At 40.4% G+C, this 22795-nt stretch overlaps 2 protein-coding genes across 3 annotated transcripts; one reads left to right on the top strand and one right to left on the bottom strand.

Annotated features, from left to right (window-relative positions):
- Positions 1-1073: 1073 nt before the first annotated feature.
- Positions 1074-11185, top strand: ric8b (RIC8 guanine nucleotide exchange factor B). 2 transcript variants are annotated; one of them, XM_055036158.1, is made up of 10 exons: positions 1074-1547; positions 2403-2450; positions 2540-3169; positions 3496-3590; positions 3754-3904; positions 4686-4781; positions 5542-5686; positions 5800-5944; positions 6037-6156; positions 7971-9029. In XM_055036158.1, the coding sequence occupies exons 1-10, from the start codon at positions 1464-1466 to the stop codon at positions 8047-8049; spliced, it is 1593 nt and encodes a 530-aa protein (XP_054892133.1). In that variant the 5' UTR covers positions 1074-1463; the 3' UTR covers positions 8050-9029. The 2 variants fall into 2 exon arrangements, with proteins under 2 accessions (XP_054892133.1, XP_054892124.1); XM_055036149.1 differs by having other exon boundaries at positions 1076-1547; positions 8937-11185.
- Positions 11186-11187: 2 nt separating this feature from the next.
- Positions 11188-21263, bottom strand: si:dkey-103i16.6 (uncharacterized protein LOC557125 homolog). The gene is made up of 8 exons (XM_055036170.1): positions 21013-21263; positions 14564-14786; positions 14185-14403; positions 13788-14020; positions 12874-12974; positions 12632-12793; positions 12331-12543; positions 11188-11612 (listed from the first exon to the last, which is right to left on the bottom strand). Exons 2-8 carry the CDS (start codon positions 14776-14778, stop codon positions 11454-11456), a joined length of 1302 nt encoding a protein of 433 aa, XP_054892145.1. The 5' UTR covers positions 14779-14786; positions 21013-21263; the 3' UTR covers positions 11188-11453.
- Positions 21264-22795: the final 1532 nt, after the last annotated feature.

Below are 22795 nucleotides of genomic sequence, written 5' to 3'. Positions count from 1 at the left end.
GCCTGGCTAGCTTTCTGAGAGAGGACAAACTGCCGTTTCTTCGCCCTCTCGAAAGCAGACTCTCATTGCCGGTGCAGTGAAGTTATTCCAGGAAAACAGGGAAGGAACAGCTCCACTTTTAAGGCGGCTGGTGGTGGATCCGCTAACAAAATCCTCCGGTGTGAAGTGGCGGCTACATACGAAAGTGCTCCAGTCTTTTTGCAAAAGCCCGGACCTTCATCTCTTCGGATCGCCTGGATCCACTGCCTCCGTTGGTCCGGGTCCGTCGGGAACGCATGATATGACAGATAAAGCTGTTTTCTTGACCCACATGAACAACCAGGGACTGAACAAAAACAACTGCGCCGAGACTGAACCATTATCCTAGCCTTTTAATGCTAACGCTATAGCCACCGGAAGTTGTATAAACCCCACATCCGCTTTATAAAACGCATGCGCACAAACCGCCTAGGCCCCGCGCATGCGCACAACCGCCCCGACCCCGCGCATGCGCACAAGTGCCCCGACCCCGCGCATGCGCACAAACCGCCCAGGCCCCGGGCATGCGCACAAGCGCCCCGACAACGCGCATGCGCACAACCGCCCGGTCCTCGCGCATGCGCACAAGCGCCCAGGTCCCTGTGGGTGGATGTGTCGTGTAGTCATGGTCCGCAATAGGCGAAGCAGACTCTCTCATTGCCGGTGCAGTGAAGTTATTCCAGACAAACAGGGAAGGAACAGCTACACTTTTAAGGCGGCTGGTGGTGGATCCGCTAACAAAATCCTCCGGTGTGAATTGGTGGCTACATACGAAAGTGCTCCAGTCTTTATGCAAAAGTCCGGACCTTCATCTCTTCGGATCGCCTGGATCCACTGCCTCCGTTGGTCCGGGTCCGTCGGGAACGCATGATATGACAGATAAGGCTGTTTTCTTGTCCCACATGAACAACCAGGGACTGAACAAAAACAACTGCGCCGAGACTGAGACATTTTCCTATAATTTTAATGCTAACGCTATAGCCACCAGAAGTTGTCCAACCCCACATCCGCTTTCAAACCTGGAAGCGTGAAAAAGGTCTATACTGACTGGTATAGGAGATACTTCCTGCCCAATGCATCAACATCCACAAGTGTGAAGTTACTTGAGATATATGAGCTACAACATTTAATTTCACTCTGGGAGAAACAAAATTGAATCCTGAGAATCCACATTACATCTAAACTCCAAGCAATGAAAATGTAAGATATCTATAAATCTAATTTTAAAAAATACAAATGTGTTTTATATTTGCAATAAATTAATTTGAACACAGTTATCAAACTGTTTAGCATCGTGTAGTTTGTGGCAGCAGAGTGACGGATGCTGCAGGTGGAGGCGGTCAGGGGAGTCGCCCTGCTCTCAGTGACACCACCTTAGCCTGGCAGCTAGCACTGGCAACGTCCCAACCGAGCTAGCTGTCCGTGTTTCAGATAGTCTCCACACCATGGATCTTAACAACGTCCTGTCCCAGCTTGAAAATGCTAACGAAGAGGACACAGAGGCGCTTTTACATCGGTACAATGAAGAGGTGAGCCAGCGGCTCGGTCAGATGTGACTCAACCAACCTGAACTAGCAGCTAAAGCTAGTTAGCTAGCTAACTAGCTTTGAGTTAGCTTCGCATCTTGAGTTGCGAGCTGAGCTGAGGTGTGTCAAATGACTTTTAATCTTTAGTCAAACCGCGTCGTGTCCGAGAACGAACAAAATGAGCAGAAAAAAAATGCTTAAAAGAAACAAAACAACAACAACCAAGTTCTAGTCGATATGTTGCCGGCCGACAAGATGCGCGACTTTATGTTCCTGATGCAAATCTCTGACAGCAGAGCTGTTCAATACAGCTCATCAGTAACAAGGCGACGGAGACGAATGAATCAGCCCAAAAACACGGAACAGGTCAAAACAACAACAGGAAAAACTGAAACGACATGCAAGAGAGTGCTAAATAGCTAACTAATAAACTAAAAGAGCTAACAAATAGTGAAGGCGTTAGAAATAAACTTATGTTGTCAGCTCGGTGAGAAAGCTGTATCATTATTACAGAGTTCAGTCTTTATTTAAAGGAGACAACAGTTTCTGCTTAACTCAGGTTTTCAGGGAGTTTGATCCAAAGATAGAGATCAAAGTCTGACTCCTTCTTCATTTTGGTGCTACCATTGACAACACGTATCTGAACAACAGCTCAGAAATGTGTTTAGACCCAAGACCGAGAAGGCTTCAATTAATACTATTTGTGTACAATCAGGCAGCCAGAGCAGTGATGTGATTCATCACCCTGGTTGTGGTCTGGACTCTGGCTGCAGCGTTTTGGATTGACAGTAAAGGGGAAATTAAGAAGCAGTGATGACATATTGCACAGTCATTGAAATAAAACCTTTTTAATTTCAGAACACTCAGACCTTCATGTTTAACCAAAAAGAAGAAACCCTGCGGAGTGTGAGTATATCTCAGCGGAGCTTGTTGTCACTCGATAGTCTTGTACAGCGATGATGACATTCTTCCTCCCTATCTGTCCTGTGATTCAGAAACTCTGTCAGAGTATGCTGACGGTTCTTGGGGGACAGGTGCGGCCCAGCTGTCAGAAGACGTGTCTGGAAACACTCCGCATCCTGTCCAGAGACAAGCGTGTGTTGGGGCCCGTAGCCACCAAAGAGGGCATGCTGGTTCTGACTGGGTTGGCAATGCTGCGCACCGGACAGGAAGGCGAGGATAAACAGGAAACCACTCAGGATGCTTTACAGTCTGAGGAGGAGAAGAGGGTGGTTGTGGAGGCCTTGAAGTGCCTTTGCAACGTTGTGTACAACAGCGCTGCAGCTCAGCAGGTGTGTGTGGACATCCAGCTGGTTCACAGCCTTTGTGCCAGCCTGTGCTTCGCCCGTACGTGGCAACACGAGGTGGGCCTGTTCGTCCTGCGCCTGTTCTTCCTGCTGTCCGCCCTGCGCCCAGATGTGAGGGGAATGCTCAGGAAAGACTGTCACGCTGTGAGACTGCTGACGGAGGTTCTGGAGCACACTCTGGACGTTCACTGGGTAGGGACATATGAGGCGGCTCGACCAGAACCGCAGGCTCTGCCCCTGCCCACAGAGAACAATGAGCGAGCCATGGAAGCCCTTAAAGCCTTGTTCAACCTCACACTCTCAGAAAGTCGGAACGAGGTGAGGATGTTCGGACTTTGATTTGCTGTTACGGTACAGGGGTCAACATCTGGGTTTCTGTTCAAATCGCTACAACAGCTATAGACCTGTTTTTCAATTTCTCATTTTTGCTGTGTTTGGCAAGAACATTTTTAATGAAGCCAATTTTAGCTTTAGAAATAACTGGGAAAGAATTAGCCTTTGATTTAAGGTAGATTATATGCCGTAAAAGTTTTTGTCATCTTTTCTTGTTGCATCTTGTTTCACTTTCCAAGAATCTTTTTAGATTCTTCTTTCTATTATAATCTGCTTCTTAATTGTTCAATAATTTTTTTGCGTTTTTACAGGAGGACAATCACCAGTTCCGACTCCTAGTTGCTATCCTGCGTCATCTGTTGATGCTGAAAACAGAGACAGAGGAGAAAACAGAAGAAGTGCACAGGTGGGAAGCTGTGAAATGGGCCAAACGGCTGCTAAGAACAGAATGTGCCCAACCCAAACTGACATCTTATAAAAAAATGTATTGTTTACATAATAATTGTCTTAAGCATCTGATTTTACTTTTATGATCTTGCTGTAAAACTGCTGCTGTGCTCCTACTTCAGCCACACCGTCAACCTGCTGAACAACCTGCCTGCGTCCTGCCTGGATGTGCTGATTGATATGCCGGTCCAGGGAGGCGTGGAGGAGTACAGAGGAAAAAACATGGAAGCAGTTCAGGTGTTGCTGGACTTCATGGAGAGGAGAATCGACAAGGTAAAGATGGTCTTTCGGAGCAATTAGGGAAGGGCTCTGGTGAGGGTCATTTTTACAGTTTACATGTCTGAAAAACACGCTGCTAACTTTTTACAATGTTAACGAAGTATTTGAGAAATCTAAGATAGTAAGTTGGATGTGTAATTAACATACCATTGATAATTGTTTAATTGTTCCCAGCTGTGACAAAACATTTATTCTGTTACATATTTTATCGTTTCATCGCTTCCTGCAAAGAAACCCGTTGATATGAAGTTATTCCTGCACAAAGTAATGATCCCCTCATCTGGTTGCTTTGTTAACCAGATGCAGTTTGTTGAAGACATTAGACATTTCCAGCTAACTGCATTACGTTGCTGCATAAATATGTTGTGGTTTTGTCCATTATGTTGCTCTTTGAGCTGCACAGCTGTCTGGGTTTTTGTAACTTTAGCTAAAGCTTAAGTTACAAAGTGGGATTAGGATTAAGGTCCAGATTTTCAAATGTTTTATTATTGTGGCTCTCAGCAGATTCTTGCGTAAAACAGAAAAGTGTGATTCAATGTCAGATTGTGAGGCAGAATAGCCACTATATGGAAAAATCAAGTTTCAAGTGTAGAGAAACATTTATTTAATCTCTTAGTTAACAAAGTTACAACAATCTCTGCTTTAGTTTCTGTAACAGTTGGCAAAAATAAATGTCAATTATTTTGTTTACCACTGTGTATCTCATGTTAGTAAGACGCAGTTTTTTTCCAGTTTATGATGTGACTCATTTGTCGTCTCGTGTCGCTTCACAAAGGGCTCCAACTACAAAGAGGGTCTGACTCCAGTGCTCAGCCTCTTGACTGAAGGATCCAGATGCCACAGAGAGATCCGCAGATATATCAAAACTCAGGTAATGCTGCAAACAAACCTGCAGCCAACCATTATTTTAGTAGTTGAAAATTCTGGTGATCATTCTTACAATTGATTAATTAGATTTTTAAAAATTGGCCTATTCTTGCAGATTTTTCATTACTTAAACTTATTTCATACAATTAAAAACACATATAAAATGCAAACAAACACTTCAGTAATTTTTTTAAAATAAAAAAATATTTTATTGCCTACAATACATTAGCATAGTATTACTTACATAGTACATCATTTACACCATCTGCAGTTAAAATATTTCTGATATCAACATGTGAGAAGCTCAGCCGTTTCTGCTGATTAAGGCTAATTTGATGATTATGCTTTTGAGTGACCAATTAAAAATTGGATTGAAAAAGATGCTTAATAGAGTTTTTTTTTGTTAAATTTAAAGGAAGTGAAGCTAAAACTAAGCCACTGGAGAAGTTTTAGGTTGAATATATTTACAAACAAAGATGGTTTTTTTGTCTTAAATGCAACACGTATGTATTTTTATACAGTTTTTGCTTAATTATTGCTGACTTTCTTTCAGAAAATGTCATTTTTTAAGAGTCTGTATGCTCCATTTAACATTTTTTTGATTATTAAATTAGCGGATGGTTATAGCAATAATCAATTAACCATAATCAATCTAATTCCTTGCTTCACTCTTACTGTGAACCAAGCAGAAACAGCTAGTGCTAACCTTTATATCTGCTGAGAATTACTTGGCAATATTACATACAAACTGTTGTGCATGGTAGGTACTTCCTCCCCTGAAGGACGTGAAGAACAGGCCCGAGGTGGGCACCACCATCAGAAACAAGCTGGTTCGCCTCATGACGCACGTGGACATGGGCGTGAAGCAGACGGCCGCAGAGTTCCTGTTTGTCCTCTGCAAAGAAAGCGGTGAGTGAAGACGAGTGAGACGTGTTGAGCGCAGGGCGTGTGAGACTGACATTTATGCCTGGTTTCAGCTTTTGAAATACTAATAAGTTCATATGTGCGACGTCGCCTTTCAGTGGACAATCTTTTGAAGTACACGGGATATGGGAACGCAGCAGGACTCCTGGTGGCTCGGGGGCTTCTGGCTGGTGGGAGAGGAGAGACGGAGTACTCTGAAGATGAAGACTCGGACACGGATGAGTATAAATCCGCCAAACCTTTGTGAGTTTCTCGGGAGGCATGTTTGGGCTTGCTTCACGCGGAAAAAGTAGTTTGCAGATGTAGATTGGGCTTTTTAATGTTTATATTCCCAGCATTAACCCCATTACTGGTCACGTGGAGGAGCCGATGCCGAACCCCATCGAGGAGATGACGGAGGAGCAGAAGCAGTATGAAGCTGAGAAACTGGCCAACATGTTTGACAAGCTGACAAGGTGAGACTCTGAAGCAAAACGGGGATTCAGAAGCTTTGTTCAAAAAGCAGGAAAGGTTCAGTTTTAAAGATGCGACAGATGACTGATGGAGATATGTACAAAGACCCTAAAATGTGGAGTTGATATGGAGACCTAGTGAGCTCTAGAGGCCAAAGTACTGATGAAAAGTAGCACCAGGAATTATTTTAAAAAATGTATTGTGAACTTATGTTACTTTAAAGCTTTTTACACATTTTACCTGGAGAATCAGGACATCAGAAAATATTGTTTGAGTTAAACAGTTTGACAGTTTAACTCTTTAACTCCTGCAGTATTTGTGGAGAAAACAAGTCAGTAGAATTAGAGGCAATATTTTTCTCTGGCGGTGCTTAAGCTCAGTAAGTAAGCTGATGTAATTTGGTAAAACTCTCCTCTTCCATGAAAAGAAGCTTCCCATAAATGTGCTACCATTAAGACTTGCTTGTCAATTAATAATAATAATAATTTTTGCAAATATTTGACCTGCTGATTTTGATTTCAGATCCTTCACATTCCCTTGCAGAACTAAAACATGAGAAGACGGAAAGCCTCCAATTGAAACATACTTTTCCAGCAGCAATAACTACAGTAGTTAGTTATTAACCTGTAGCAGAGGAGAGCAATGCTGAGGAGAGCAATTTAAGATCTTAAATTGCTAATTTAAGATCTTAAAATCTGTTTTAAGATCTTAAATTAGCAATTAGCTCATCAATAAACCAGCAGACAAAAAGCAAAAGCTGATAAATGTTAAAACAGGCCAACTTCGCTGTGCCATGTTCGGCCTTCCTGTTATCTGCTAAATCTCTTGCTGTCTTTTTCTCTTCCACGTCCTTTAACGTTCTCAAACACAGCTTCCTTTCAGATAGCTTCCCTCATGCCTATGCTTCCTCTGACGTAAATGATTAATGCTATAAATGGCTACACCTGAGCTCTGTAACATCGTTCATTGTGGTTTTGTGGGCAGGACCTGTTAGTACTCAGGTAGTTCACATGATTTTGGAATAAAATCAACCATTTCAGTTTACCAGTTGATTCTTGGTGCTTAAGTGAAGGCAGCTGGACTACTTCTCTTGTTTCTTGAAAATGTTTCACCTCTGTGAAGCGTTTTGAAGGAGAGGTGAAACAACAGAAGTCGAGCAGGACTGTAATGTGCTGGATGGTTGGGAATCTACAGCAGCGCAGTTCGATTTCTAAGTGCTCCTGTATTAAACATTGGTGCTGACATGCATCTGGTGAAAATAGCTGTAAGTTTTAACTAGTTTGCTCGATGGCCTATAGTTTGAGTAAATATGAAAAACAAGTTTCTAATTGGGAAATTTAGCCTCCATGTAAACCCTAAAATTTTGACACAAAGGAGAGAGAGAGACACATGAGGAGGGACGGCTGATGTTCCTATTCTTGGCTGATCGACTGATTCTGCTTTGGAGGAGTGTTTGAAAAGCTTCAGGTTTCTGCTGCGTTTGCGTTGACCTTTTCATTAGCGAGCGGAGGCTAATGTTACCTGCTAAAAGGTGACTGTGAGCTTTCTCCCTGCCAACCAGTTCATCACAGGAAGAATCTTCTGCGCCACCCGAGTCTTCAATTAGCCTCTGACTGGCAGCCATCACATTCAGCGGGAGAAAATAGGAGCTGGCCCGCACGTCGCTGCAGCATCATTACCTCCACGTTAATTATCACCTAATTGGCAAACGCGGTCGGCTTGTTGGCTCAGCTTCCTTTATGTTCCTCATTGAAGTTGTTTTTTTGTTGTTGTTGTGTTTTTTTTTTTTAACCACGCGTCCTGACTCGTGTTGGAGGCGCCAGTCGCTCCAGATGAGGAGCAAACCGACACACAGGCGTAAAGTAGACGGACCAATTTGGGTGGAACGTGGATGAAGAAGAAGAGACACAGCTGAATGAAAACGGCGACATAAGGGAGGCGACCTCGTCATTGTTGGCCGCGGAGTCATAATGAGACACGTGCAGCCAGAATGAGAAGATTCCTCCTCTGAGGCCGCATGGTCTTTCTTCTCTTTCCAAGGAAAGAGAGAGGTGCTCTTCCATCAGCACAGGTGCTAAGGAGATTGCTCAGCAGCCGACAAGAATGTGCCCCACTGACAGCGCGACCATTCGTCTAATTAGGACACACACCCCAACCCCAAAGTGATGGAGAGCCTCCATCACTTCTGAGAAGAAGAGAGGAGATATTTTTTGGGTGTAATTAGGAGCAGTGATGTTAAATGTTTGTTTTTATTAAGACTGAAGGTGATTTTTTTTATTTATTTTATTTTATTTTATTTTACAAACCATATTCTCACATGTTCCTCCCAGTAAATCAGTTTTACTTTCAGGAATCTGTCTTTTGTGTTTAAATCTGTCACATTAATGTGTAGGGATCCTTTTTTAAACTGCTGATGGATAATTCAGATGGATCATCTTGGACGGAGCAGTGACACACACACACACACACATATGCAGGTATAATTGGATTAGGATAAAGGGCCAGTGTTGGCTTTGAGGAGATTAGTTTGAGCACTGATCCTGTAATTAAACTGCCACAGGAAGGGAGAGGAGGAGGAGGGAGAGGATGGTCAGACAGGGCCGATTGTCATTGAACGGGTGAGGAGAGGGGTTTGGATGAGGGTCCTCCAGTTTGTGTATGAATAAGAACAAATTCAAGGCCCTCATTAAGTCTGTCCAGAGACACAAAGAAGCCTGAGCAGAGTTTTGCGCGGTTCAGATTTTTCAGTCTTCTGATTCTCCTTGCTTCTTCCTCTCCACAGGCAGAACGTGATCCGGCCGATGGGCGTCAGGCCGGACGGGACGTTGGCGCCTCTGGAAGAGACGCTCATCTGTCGACCAGAAGAAAACTCTGACACAGATTCTGACTAGTGCGCCTGCTGGTCCCGATTCTAGAGCTAGTGAAACTGAACTGTGACATGCTGCACTTTCACATTTTACATTACATGTACATGATATAACGTAAAAACCATCCTGGACCCAGTGATAACCCATAAAGTCCAGCTTGTCACCAAAGTGTGTGATAAGAGAAGAAGTAGTAGTTCATTGTGGATTAAGCTGGTACAGTGACTATATGAGCTCAAATGTAAGATACTGAACCTCTGGCACATAGTTAGGCATGTTAATGATGGAAAACATGGAGTACGCCTTTAAGTCTGTCAGGCGTCATGTTTCTGCTTCTTACAGTTATTGATTTCTTGCAAAAGTACTCACACTCCTTAAAGTCTGTTTCTGTCAGAACTTAAATCCATTTTATGTGACACACCAACACAAATTAGAGCATAACTGCAAAGTTGAAGCGAAGATGGGATTTAAAACTACAACTTAAAATCTGAAGTGTTTTTGTGGTTAATACTTTATAAAACCTTTTTGCTTCAATTACAGTTGCATGTCTTGTGGTGTATTTACCAGTTTCGATCGTCATCCGTATGTTTAGAGTCGATGTCCAACTTGAAGGGGAAGTTCTGGTCACCTTCAAACAGGATTTACCGTCAGCTCTGACTCAACTCTGTCCCTGCAGAAGAATAGCATCTGCACAGCATGAAACCGCCACTACTTTGGGGATTGGAGAATATTAAACTCTTAGGGTTTCCAAATAAAGGAGGCAGAAAGCCACTTTAATCAGATTTGCATTTATAAAAGAAAGTACTTTTTTCCCTAAACCTCACGTATGCACATTTTGTGTTAACCATAAATTTGTGGTTGTGATTTGACGAGAAAATAGACTTTCAGGGTATAGATACTTTTGTGAGACATTGCATTTAGTGTTGTGTGTGTGTCTACTTTGATAGAAGCTCAATGAAAGATGTCTGAAGTGGTAACATCTTTTAAATGAATGACTTGACAAGGACTGAAAGTTTGCAGCGTAGATGTGAATAATAAGAAAAATCAGATTTTAGCCTCCTTCTCCATTGCATACCTTCTGTGCCATGATGACAAACTAAGCTAATTTTTCAGATTCTTCTTGTCCTCTGAAATTAAATTTGGTTTTTAACTATTGGAATTTAATCAAGACTTTTCAGAAAAGATACAATAAATTGAAACATAATTGAAGTATTTAACTAAAACGTTAAATGCACCGTTGCCTTCACCGTAAGCAGACATGAGCGATGGACGGATGGGAGTTTATGAAAGTACAAAGACTCGGTCCTGAAGGACAAATCTTTAGTTCCTCAGAGTTTATTTGAGGCCTTTCTGGTTACCTGTTGCATCCTTAAGTTATAAAACTTAACTTCTTGCTGGATCATTTGGTTTTTATTATTAATTTTTTATTGTGAACACAGATGCCAAGGTTTCAAGTCTTAAAAAAATCATTCCTTTTGTTTGTGTTTGTTGCTCACATTTATGTTCTGGTACATTTTTAATTAAACACTGGACAATTAAACTCCTCCTTTGGTTTTAAATCTCGCTGCCTGGCCACAGGCACGTTTTGACCACTGAAACGTTTTAAATTCAGGCTTGTTGGAATCATTTTTTTAAGAAGCTTATAGGAAAAGAAAAAGCATCCTGACATGTAGTTGCTGAAACACATCTCTTGTGGACTTTATGACCATGAAATATGTAAACTACAATGATTGTTTTTAATCGATTTACTTTTGCCAAATCTACACGATAAATCAAATGTTATTTTTGCCCCCGATGGAAAATGTTGAATTTTATATAAATCTTTGTGTGTAAGCCTGACTATTATGAATTTATAGTAAACTGTTGGTACAGTAACAAGTCCAGTTCCTGAAGATTTTACTGTAACTGAAATGCTTTTAAGCCTTGTCAGATTTTTGTTGTATTTTCTTACAGTTATGTTTTTATATTTAAACTGTTCAGACTTTCCTTTGTGCTTGTAAGTTATGCTGTTATTTTTCCAACACATAAATCCTGGGATCCTTTTGAAATTTGCATGAACGTGGGAAGAATATCTAGTTTGCACATTTGTTTTTTTGTGTACTATGGGCAGCACAACTTATTTTGTGATGCTTTTTCACTGAAAAGTTAATAAAAGTGAAGAACACTGTCTTCTTTGCAAAGAGAAACATTTATTAAATACTGAACATTGCATGATTGAGATAAAACAACTTTATTAGCCTCAGCCATATGAAATCACTTTGGGGAATATTTACTAGTGTTCTAGATGGAAACTAGATTAACCACCTTATATCTACATATTAACAAAATAAACACCATATTTACTATGACTGATGTGAAGCAAAACAACCTGCATATTTAAAGAGCAGCTGAAATGAATTTCTCCAGAACCTTTTTCTGTATTACAGGCTGAGGCGTCATTTGCTTGCTCTTGAAGACGCAGAGCTTTTGCTGTCTGTTTCTGAGTCGGTGTCCTCGCTGCAGCTTCCTTCAGCTCCTGGTCTGGATGTCTTCATGTCTTCAGTCTCTGCTGATGATGATGATGATGATCCAGTGGTTACCACAGGATGGATGCCCTGCAGGAAGGATTTCATCTCAAATAATCAAGTTTATCGCAGTAAACTTTATTAAAAAGTGGAACTTGAATAGATTAATTAAGATTAATTACACATGGATGACATTTATTTGCTACAGTGAAGGCCATTCAATAAGGAGTTTCTAATAAAAAATTGTTGCCATTTTCCATTAATTTTTGCATTGGGTGGCTCTGGTGCTGCTTTGAGGAAAGGCAGGTTGCTTTAATATAAGTCTTTAGCTGCTCTTTATTGTTGGGTATCGGAGCTGAACAATAAATAAATAATAATATTAATAGATAAGTCGATTTCAGTCAAACGTGACTTTGACCAGAAAAAAAAATGTAATAATTACCTCATTTTATCGCCAAAAGATGCTTCAGGCCATTATTTTAAGAAGATAACAAAGAATATGCACTGTTTGCAAAGCTAACAGAAGCAGGAAGTGTTGTGGTTAGTGTTGTATTTAAATAGCTGTATTGATCACACATATAAGCTCTATGAACAGACATTTAATTCAGCAATTCTTATTTCTTAGAAACCGAATTCCAGGTTTTTCATTGGCCATTTCCATTAACTTAAAGTCCATTAACGTTACGTTAATGAAAATAAAACTTGATCTCTGTCCGACTGTAATCAATCTATTTAAAAGACTTTTGAATTCAGTTAATGAAATAAATCAACATTTTGCTGATCCCACGTGTCCTGATGTAGGACTCACCAACTTTTCCTGAGTCCTCATCATTTCTTCGATTTCACCGCTCCAGCCGAGGATCTCTGCAAACCTCCTGACCGAGTCTGCCAGATCCCCCAGCTCCATGTGGTCTCCTCTGCGCAGCGGGACCCTCTCAAAGGGGCCCACAGCATGCCGGTTCAGGAGCAGGCGCGGCACAGTGGAGCGCACCGTATTCACCAGGCTAGCAAAAGGCTCGATCTGAAAACAAAAATCTCTATTAAAGATCAGACGCTACAGGGATGATTTTACGACAGACAACAACAAAAAAAAAGAAGTTGAAGCTCACCTTTAAAGAAGTCCCCATAATGATGAGAAGGTCCGCTTTGGGGAAGTCTTTTGTGTGGAGAAAATATTTCTGAGGGAGGTCTTCTCCAAAAAACACAACATCAGGTTTGACAGTAGCGGCGCAGAAGGAGCAGATGGGGATGTTGTCAGTCATTATAGCAACCTGCAAAACACACAAAAGAAAAGATCACAAAGCTGAATAAATCAGTTGACAGCATTTGGCGGGTCGTGGAATCGGCATACTTTAGCCTCTTCGGCAGGATACGACGTGTAGCACAGGTGGCAGGACGCTGTGGCAAAACTACCGTGGGCCTCCACGAGTTTGTCTTCAGGGATGCCGCACACTGAGGAGGAGAAGAAGTTTAATTACCGAGACAAAGGCAGAAAATCAAGTCAAGAGGCAGGAGAAAGCAATTCTAATGAACACTTTGCCTTTTAAAATCAGCTTTACTGAGTTATTGTTTTACAATCGAATCTCAGTAGTTTCAAAAAACTACTTCTATCATACATTTCCACGTTTACAAAGTCAAAGCAGTGTTATCCCCACCCAATGACTGAACCTCCATATCGCCGAGTCTATAATGACAGTTTCTATTAATTCATGACAAATTACAACTTAAACTTGAAATGATTAAGAAAATGTGAAACTAATAGTGAACATTTTAGCTTTAAAACAAAAAATATCTTTAATAACTTTTTTAATAAACTATAAATTTGTTAAAATAATGCTGTACATTTATTAATTCAAGATATTTAAATGAAGCCACACATAAAAATATTGAATACCTAATAGGAATTTATTCACTAAGTACGTCAATTATAACTGGCAGTTGTAAAGAACTGTATTTCTTAAAGTTATTATTCATTTTTATGTACCTTATTAAATATCTTTACTGACGTGAATAAGGCCCTAGATAAAGTTTAGGTTATGAAATGTTTTGACTTGAAATACAGAATTGGGGAAAACCACAGACACTATGAGAAAGAAAGGAAGGAAGAATAAAAGCATAACAGGAAAATTGTGACAGTAAATTGAAAAGAAAAAAAGAGTAGAGATGGAAAGAAGGATGGAAGGTGAGATGGACAATAAAAGCGTAAATAAAATCTGAGACAATGTCGGAACGCTGTGGTAGATATTTGTCTGTGTCCTAACTCACCTTTCTCCAGCCCATCGATGTTCTGGGTGTACAGCCGGAGCAGCAGGCCTTTGTGGTGGAGCATGCGGATGAAGTAGTGGATGTAGTTGGGACGGTGGCAGCCAGGATACAGAGACTTGGCCAAGGAGAAGAAAGGCTGCGGGTTGTTGGAGAAGTAGTCGATGTTGAAAATGGCCTCAGGGTACGGGATGTTGTACTTCTCCAGGTTGGCGTAGAGACCTGTTCCTGGAGTCCTGGAAGCAACATACAGCACTCGTCAAGACATGTCATGAAAAAAATCCAAAACAATCAAAGTAAGAATAAAATACAAGATTTAAAAATAACTCCACAGCTGAGACCACACTGACTAGGTGTGAAGTCATAAATCAAAAACAGAAAATAAAGGACAGATACAGACCGGAAGTCTGGGATGCCGCTGGATGTGCTGATTCCTGCTCCTACCACCACCAGTATGTTCTTACAGCGGCCCAGTTTCACAAGTCGAGCCACCGACAACAGGCCGCTCCGGGAAGAGGACTTCACCGGGAATGAAGACGGAACGATCTGATCGGATGTGGACTCAGAGGACGGACAGCTCTGCATGGGAATACTGCCAGCTGCGGACATCGTTCCTTTACTGCAGGAAAAACGAAAAGTCCTAGAGTAGTTTACAAAAACACTGACAGGCCTTATTCTTATTTTAGTACCACAACAAAAATTAAGGGGAATAAATCCAGTATTACTCCTGCTCCATATGTTCTACTTTGAAACGTGTGGCTGCAGTAGCATGTTTTCACCTTGTGGAGTCCAATCGGCTCACACTCATCAGGCTGAGGTCTTGAGCGAGAGCCGAGTCAGGCTGCTTCCTTCGTTGCTTTTCATACGGACCCTGCCACGACTCCTGGGGTTCTGCAGGTTCTGGATGCCTGGTCTGGGAGCTGGAGCTGCGGGTTAACCTGGTGCCTGGAGGCTGGGGAACTTTTCTATCCCTGCTGGATCTGGACCTGTTCATCCCAACACCTGGTAAAACGTAACAACAACAGAAAGTTCTAGTTTCCATTCAGTTCTTTTATACATCACAGGTTCACAATAAATGTTACCTCTATCTACTTTCACTTGTAAGAAATCCAATTCCCAATTAATCTGAACTCAATCCAGTTGCAATTAAATCTCAGTTTACAGTTTATTCAGGAACGAGACACAGCTGAACAAATTAGCACTGCGCTAGTAGTGCTTTTTTTAGGAAACAAGAGAAAACGAGTGTCACTTAATGAAAGCACCAAAAGTTCTCTTGGTTGGTTTCTCCAGAAGAGAAAAACAACTTCACACAAAAGAGTTGGCTGGACATAGGACAGATGAAAGGAAAAAAAAAATAATAAAAATCACATTTAATCAAAGCGAGTCGTTCTTCAGAGAGAATAATTTGTTGAGCTTCTTACGTTTGTTCTTCTGTCATTCTGGGTTTGCATTTAGTTTTATGTTAAAATTATTATCATTATTTGTTGTTTTTGGGTGAAGAACTTTGTCCAACCACAGCTGCTCTCAAATGTGCTACATAAATAAATTTGATTTGAGACAGAGCAACACAAAAAGAAAATGTGTTTTCTATGAGAAAAACCTCAAAAAAGTCCCCTCCAAGAAAAAAAAAAGTACAAATTTATAGCAACAATAGCTCTGCTGCAGCTTAACACATAAGCACCAGGTCAGTAGTACTTTCTATAGTAAGTACTATAGGGCACATCAACAAAATAACAGGACAATTTATTTCAGTGTTTTTGTCCTGGAAAGAAATGCAGTTAAAACACAAAATTTCTGATCCAGAAGGCAAAACAAAGCTCAAAGATTACACTTGACATTTTATTTTCCAAACAATCTGGAATTAAAAAGTTTTTTTTTGGACTAACTTCAATAATCTAACAGTCTTATTAGATACAAAATGCTTCCAGTCATTTATTTTTCAGCTGCCATTCTTCCTCTTCCTGGTGTCGTATTTAAAAAGCTGTTACACTGAAATCATCCCCACATCCTTTTCTTCTGAGACTCTCCACACAGAGGGGAAGCTGAAATGTTTTAAAACTGTCAACAGCCGAACAAAAGCTAATGGCTGCAATATATTTAGCCCCCTCCCCATTCTCTCCATAGCTGCTATGCTAATACAGTCCACAGCTGTGGCAGCTTTACTGTTCAGGGAAAGCGGAGCGTAGCGCTGAGAGGTGAAGGGGAGGGACTGAGAGTGGGATGAGGGAAAAGAGGAAAGTTGATAAGAGTCAACAAACCCAGCTGGGTGAGCGGGGAAAAGGCGCCCATACAGCCCCACAATCACATTGAGAAAACCAGCAGAGGGTGGCGGGGGCAGAGGAGATAAATGATATGTAGGCGAGTTTCAATAAGGACGGTGCCCAAGGAGGAGGGAGGAGGCTCACCTAAAACTAAAGACCGTTGGAATGGCTGAGCAACAAAGAAGTGGACAAAACAAATGAAGCTATCACGAAACAAACTTCCTTCTACATTCACCTTAAAGGAGATAAGCCATAAAGGATCAGAAAAAATTAAGAGCAGGGTTGTACAGATTGTGGTTTTTTGCCACCAATCTTTGAAAAGCCTGACCTGCAGATTCCAATTTTAGCTTCCAATTCCAATACCAATCTTTTGTCTGAAATGTGACTAAATACAGTAAAAAAGTCACTGAGATGGCAACAGTAGGGTGACTATTGTTAACCTGGTGCGCCGGTCTGTCAGACAAACCTCACGGCAGAGCTACAGAGGACCGTGGTTGATTTTTAGACCTTGGCTGAGGTAGATAACATTGGTGGATAACATCGGCCCTTCACCAATCATCTGGAAGACAAGTCGGTGCACCTCTAATTGAAAGTCTTCTATTTCAGAAAAATACTTCCACAGTACCACCAGGAAGTATTCACACCATTTCCCATTACTGAGGTTTTGTAAAGGCCTTTCCTAAGAGATTCAAAACGGAGCTCAGGTGCATCTGATTTCCAAATATCAACCCACAGATGCTTCAGGAGCTTGATCCAGCTGTGGAACATTTTGTTGACTAAAAATAATTTGGAACCGCTGACTTTATACAAGATCAGAAACCAGGCAATGAAGCTAGAAAAACAGTCCAAAAAAAAAGTTTTGGCAGCATTGTCTTCAGGATTCGAAAATGGAAAACACCTGAAAAGAGCCTTCTCTGTATCTAACTGGACCAAACAGAGTAGACAATGAAGAAAAGGTGCCCCAGAACCTTTATGACCAAAAGGTAAAAATACTAATTTGTCTGAGGTGATGAACTAAAAAGGTGTCATGTATGGAGAAAAATAGTCACTGTCTAGTACCAAATATCACAATAAGTTCATCGGCCAGCCCAAGAGTTTGGTGATTAGTTTTGGTGATTAGTGGCTAAAGACAGAGATTTGTCAAGAAAACTAAGGCGATGATTAATCTTCTGTTATGATAATGACCTCAAGCACAGAGCAAAGGTAACAAAACAGACTGGACATATTTGAGATGTGTGGGCCAGTCAGAACCAGCGCTTGAATACCGTTCTCTGGAAAGAGCTAAAATGGCCGTCTATTGACTGTTCCCATTTAGCCTGACAGCATATAAAGAACTACAGGTTTGTAAAGCTTGTAGAGACAAACCCAAGAAGACTCGAAGCAGGATGATTTAACAATATTTTAACCCAAGGGCAATCAGGCTATTTCAGAATAGAAAATCTCGACCAAGTTAAAGGATGTGAAAAATCTATTAGAAAAAAGCCGTAATACTAGAAAACCCTAATTTCATGATATCAAATTCAGTTTTTAGAAAGTTATTTATTGAGCTTAAAACAGATCAATCTTGCGTTCAAGAGACAAACATCCCAATTCACTACTTTCATTTAAAGGTCCTCAATCTTTTTGCTCCTTTAAGACTGAAGCCCCTGCATTACTAGACCCCCCTCCTGCCCCTTCACATCCTACAGAACTATTAAAAACAGTAGGAGGGCGAGGGTCTCTGCTTTTGTCTGGTCTGCTCTCAAAAAGACACTGCTGAGTACAGGCAATAAATCACAGGCCCAGTTATTAAGGTTTCTCACAGATGGTGTGAGCTACCATCACACAGCATCTTACAGGACAAATACCCTCTCCAAGCATGGTCGCAGTTGGATAAGTTGAATTTCTTTTACTCTGCACGAGCACAAAAGTCATTTTTTTATAAAAACTACTGTTCAAAACATCTGAAATCCTTCCGTTTTATTAAATAAAGCTCTAAATGTCTGCAGATGCTGTTATTGCTCTTTAATGACAAATAAATCCTTGTATAAATGACAAAAGGGCTTTATACGGATTTAGAAGCCCCCCTACTTGCTTGCCCTTTCACACTACTTGCTCTCGCAGATCTCCCAGATCGAAAATCTGAGTGTCCCATAACAGGACCACCAGGATAGCGGCTGCTCATACGAGGGGATACAGTTATCTAATTAAGAGAGCCTCACAACACTGGGAACACATCAGTGATCACCTTCAAAACTACCCCACACCATCTCCTCGACTAAAAACCCATGCTGTCTGACAATCCTTTCAAAATGCTGGAGGCTCAGACCAAAGGCCAAAAGCCAGCAAGAGAAAGTGGGCAACAAGTTGATGCTAAAGCAACAAAGACACAGCTAGCAGGGTGAAACCAGAGAACTCTTTAAGCAAATACTGATGTGTTTACCTAAAAGACACTCAATAGTGTAATTATTAACACTGCATGCAGAGAAAAAAACTATTGTTTTAGTAATTGATTGCTATTAGATATTATTCTGATGATTATGCAGTAAGAAAAAAGGAGAAAATTGGCACATTCTGCTGATTTTTCATTTATCCACTTAAGATCTTTTTATTAAAATAGTAGAAATACTTTAAAAGATGCAAACAAACTAATAATTTGATTCCCATTGTGAAAATATACATTTTATTGCAGAATATGCAGAATTTGAAACATGAAGCTAAAACTAGGTAGAACATATTTACAGCCTTTTCTTTATCTTAAATGCAAAATGTATATATTTTGCATTTTGACTTAAATCACTGCTCTGATTGTGTTGTTCTTTCAGGAAATGGTATATTTTAGAGTATGTATATTCCAGTTAAGGATTAATCATTAATTCTTTCAATATATTAAATCATCACAATTGATCTCATCATTCCATCTTTTATGCAAATGAAATTTAGGAGAGCTTAACTCAGATTCCACTTTCTGCACATTATGGCTACAGTTGAATTTAATTTTAAGGAGATAAACAGCTGAAATGTGGCGCTGGAGTCTGTTGGCACCAGACTCAGCTGCATCTTAAAGCAGGTTTGGCTAAGTTTAATGAGGTGCTTTTCTGCTGCAACCCCAGCATTTAACCCTCCACTCACAGAGGAGTCGAGGACGGCCAACTTTGATCTCCCCCCCGTACCCCCAACCCGGGGGACAACGACCAGCAGCCTGGTCGCCATGGAAAGCTCTTCATTACTTTGCTGAAGAGGCAACGGCTCTGTGTTCTCCCTCCCCACCTGCTCACTAATGACATATCACTCTGTGTAGCATCTTTGTTGGCCTCTCTATTGACACAAAGCGCCAAGTCCTAATTTGTGTTAGGATGTTGTTTGCTCACACAGAGGAAGGTGGGTGGCGGCGGCGGGGTTAAACTGGCCCAGTGGGTCGATGGATAAGTAATGACTTGTCTAGTTGCCCCTCAAAAGACACACTAGCACTTAATTAATAGCATATCAGAAATCAATGTCAATTCTCTAAAGATATAAGACAAAAGAATGAACTTTTTTTTTTAAGCAAATTCCAACTTTAAGTACTCTTGAACAGTAATTATCCAGTCGATCTTGTAGCTGAAGATAAAGAGTAGAAGTGATGTTTATGATGATATTCTTTAAAAAGCTACACACACTTTTTCTGTTTACCTACAAACATGTATGACGGGAAAAATCCTCACTTGGAGAATTAAAATGAATCAGTTCTGCAACTGAGATGAGTTTTTTTTTTCTTTAATAAAATGTAAACAAGCAGTACACGAGGTATCACCAATTAAAACATTCATCCAAGTCTCAATACTATAAATGTGTGAAACTTTTCTAGATCCTGAACAAAAACAAAAGCATGCCAAGTGTCTGCAGTATAAGCCCACACTGACACCTGCTGGTAGTTTAAGTTCATTACATCAGAACTGTTCATGGAAAAGAAAAATAACTGAACATATGTTCAAATAAATAAATAAAACTAACAACTACATAAAGAAAGGTACTGACCACAAAATGGATTGTTAACGATAAGTGAGTTTATTGCTAACCAGGAGTTGAATTTTCTTGCCATCTCTGAGGATAAATTCTGGTCTATATTCACAATTAAATTTAAAAATACTTTATCAATCCCAAAGGGAACGTTATAGTTGTAGTGCCTTGAATTATTTAAATTTCTTCAGTGGGTCATTGGAGGTGGGGACGCATGGTGGCAGGAAGGAAGGATGTAAGGAAGGAAGGGTGAAAAAGGGACAAGAAAGGACAGAAGGGGGAAAGGGAAGTAAATAAAAGGAAGGATGGACAAAGACAAAAAATGAATGAATACAGGCACAAGCAAAAAAATGTAGGATGGAGAAAGAAAACATGTATCAAATAAAGATGGGAAAACAAGGAAAGTAAGTCACCAAATGACAAGGACATGAGGAAGAGAAAAAGAAATACAAGATAAAAGAAAACACTAATATGTTTTCCATAGTTTGGTTTTCTCCATTTTCCAAACTGCTCTGATAAATCTGCTCCACAAATTGATTTATGTTTGTCTGTCTGTGCAGACACATGCAATTTGTTGGAGAATTACACTTTTTTTCAAATCAAATACTTTTGAAAGCTTCAGTTCACACCTTTCTGTGCTTTGAGTCACTTTAAATGATAAAAAAAAAACATCTCCTGTCCACAGAGCATTTCACAGATTTACTGACAATTCAATCAACACTTTTGGCTGTAGGGACATTAACTGAAGCAGCAGAATGTTTTTGATCGCCCCTGTAAACTGCAATCCAGATAAACTGTAAGTATATTTAAGTCAATGCTAAAAACCGACAAGGAATTGGAGGAAAATTCAAATGAATGCAACATTTCACCATTCTTCGGTAAGTTGGTGCTGCAATAGTTCAAAAGGGGCAAACAGGGATCACATAAAATTGAAACCCAGACCAATCACAGCTCGGGCTTTTTCCCATTGCGGTGCTGCAAGGAGTTACCTGCCTGTCTCCAGACTGCTCGACGAGAGATGCAGGCAGTCTGAGCTGCTTCCGCCTGAACGCTTGAACCACCTAACGGAAGCTCGCTCTGCGGCCGTGACGCTCCAATCCACAGTGGAGCTCCGTCACTAGTGGCGCTCAGGTCACCAGAATCGGCTTTACTTCTTTTAAATTAGTCTGTCTTCCTCTCAGCCACACGCAGGAAATCTGCATGGAGTCTCGATTGAAGTTTTAGGGAGCAGAGGTCTCACTCCGCCGTTTATTCCGTGCAGTAAATAAGTCATCAAGAACGAATACAGGCGGGAAACGCCAATGCAGTCACATGACGCGGTGTTTCCGCTTTCAACACCAATTTCTCAACCTTTTCAAATCTAAAAGAGTGGATGTACTTGTTCATGCATGTCATTCTAACTTGATGATAAACTGCTGTTGAATCTTTTGTTAATGTGTTGATCTTAAATAAATAAAAGAATAAACAATGATTGCCTTTTAATTCCAACATGTAAGCTACATTTCTATACAGAATAGATGCAGTTCATGGGAGATGTAAATGTAAAACATCCTAATAATCATGTGTACACTTTAGTTTGGAATAGAATAGAATAGAATAGAATAGAATAGAATAGAATAGAAATATCCTTCATTGTCCCATACAAATTCAGGAAATTCAGTTGTACCAGCAGCAAGTTAAAGTTTAAAGGAGCTTGCATTAATGTTACATCTCACGTTTCAAAAGTTTAGGACCTTGAGGATAACTTTAGGAGAGGTTTCCCGGGGCTTCTCTAAATTGAGATTGAGAAAGTTGTAGATAACCTCAAAACTTCAAGACGATGTCGTTTAATGTCAAGGAATTAGTCTTCGTGGCTGTTTTAGGCATGCACTTTGAAAGTTGCTCCTGACTTTCAGAAAGCCAGTAGTCTATAAAGTTTACTTTGTGAAAACAGAAGAAAACTCTCATGAAATGTTCCCTGAAGGTTGACCAGTTGTTACATTTTTAAAGATGAATTTGACATTTAGAGCTTTGTAAAGAGCTTCATAAAGTGTTTCTGGAGACCATGGGAAACCTTACTGCTGGTGATTTCTGTATCTTATGGGACTCTGACATATTTATAAGACACAAAGAATAAACATAAACTTCAGATTCAGATCTACTAAAGAACAGAAAAAAAACATAACATGAAAGTAGATTACTCTAAAAACCTTGGTTTGTCCAAGGAATATAAAGTCCTTCAATCACCTATTTAGATATCTTGGATCTTAACTTTACTGTATTACTATAATTTTATTACATTAAATAAAGATCAAAAGGGCAATTTAAATTTATTTTATATTTCATTTGGGGATTATTAATGAACCCGATCACTTTGTGCCAGCCATAGCATTCATGTCAACGGCTCCAATAATCTATCATAGAAACATTATTCCCGAGGAATGGTAGAGGCTCATCTTCTTGTAAGAGACGATCTTCACTTGAAGGCCGCAAAAACACCTTAATCGTCACTTCCTCCCTGAGGAAGAGGCGGGGCTGCTGTATTTTAATCAGTTTGGTAACGCTTGAATGATTCAGTTCAATTAATTGCATGGTTTATTTTGTAGCCTCCCGCCATCATTGAGTGACAGTTTGGGTGAGGGTCGGGGGTTGGTCTTTACAGATTATAGACATTTAATCTCCTCATTCGCAACCCCCCGAGCATCCCGCTGTATGTGCTCAGAATTACTAGTTTCATAAAAAGGAATGCACTTTTATTAACACACTTTAAAAAGGCATTCATGATAATCTATG

Source organism: Poeciliopsis prolifica, unplaced genomic scaffold (assembly GCF_027474105.1).
Source record: "Poeciliopsis prolifica strain line A6 unplaced genomic scaffold, Auburn_PproV2 SCAFFOLD001, whole genome shotgun sequence".
NCBI classification, from domain to species: domain Eukaryota; kingdom Metazoa; phylum Chordata; class Actinopteri; order Cyprinodontiformes; family Poeciliidae; genus Poeciliopsis; species Poeciliopsis prolifica.
Note: the sequence above shows the minus strand (reverse complement) of the source record. Positions and strands in the feature narration are given on the sequence as shown.

What these genes read in the sequence shown, in the direction of transcription:
- ric8b (XM_055036149.1), top strand. Translation starts at nt 1,464, where the DNA reads ATGGATCTTAACAACGTCCTGTCCCAGCTTGAAAATGCTAACGAAGAG. An exon ending in TGTCCTCTGCAAAGAAAGCG is followed by an intron (nt 5,687 to 5,799) that starts GTGAGTGAAGAC and finishes GTCGCCTTTCAG; the next exon opens with TGGACAATCTTTTGAAGTAC. An exon ending in TATAAATCCGCCAAACCTTT is followed by an intron (nt 5,945 to 6,036) that starts GTGAGTTTCTCG and finishes TTATATTCCCAG; the next exon opens with CATTAACCCCATTACTGGTC.
- si:dkey-103i16.6 (XM_055036170.1), bottom strand. Translation starts at nt 14,778, where the DNA reads ATGAACAGGTCCAGATCCAGCAGGGATAGAAAAGTTCCCCAGCCTCCA. An exon ending in AGCCGATTGGACTCCACAAG is followed by an intron (nt 14,404 to 14,563) that starts GTGAAAACATGC and finishes TTTTTCCTGCAG; the next exon opens with TAAAGGAACGATGTCCGCAG. An exon ending in TTATGGGGACTTCTTTAAAG is followed by an intron (nt 12,544 to 12,631) that starts GTGAGCTTCAAC and finishes TTTTGTTTTCAG; the next exon opens with ATCGAGCCTTTTGCTAGCCT.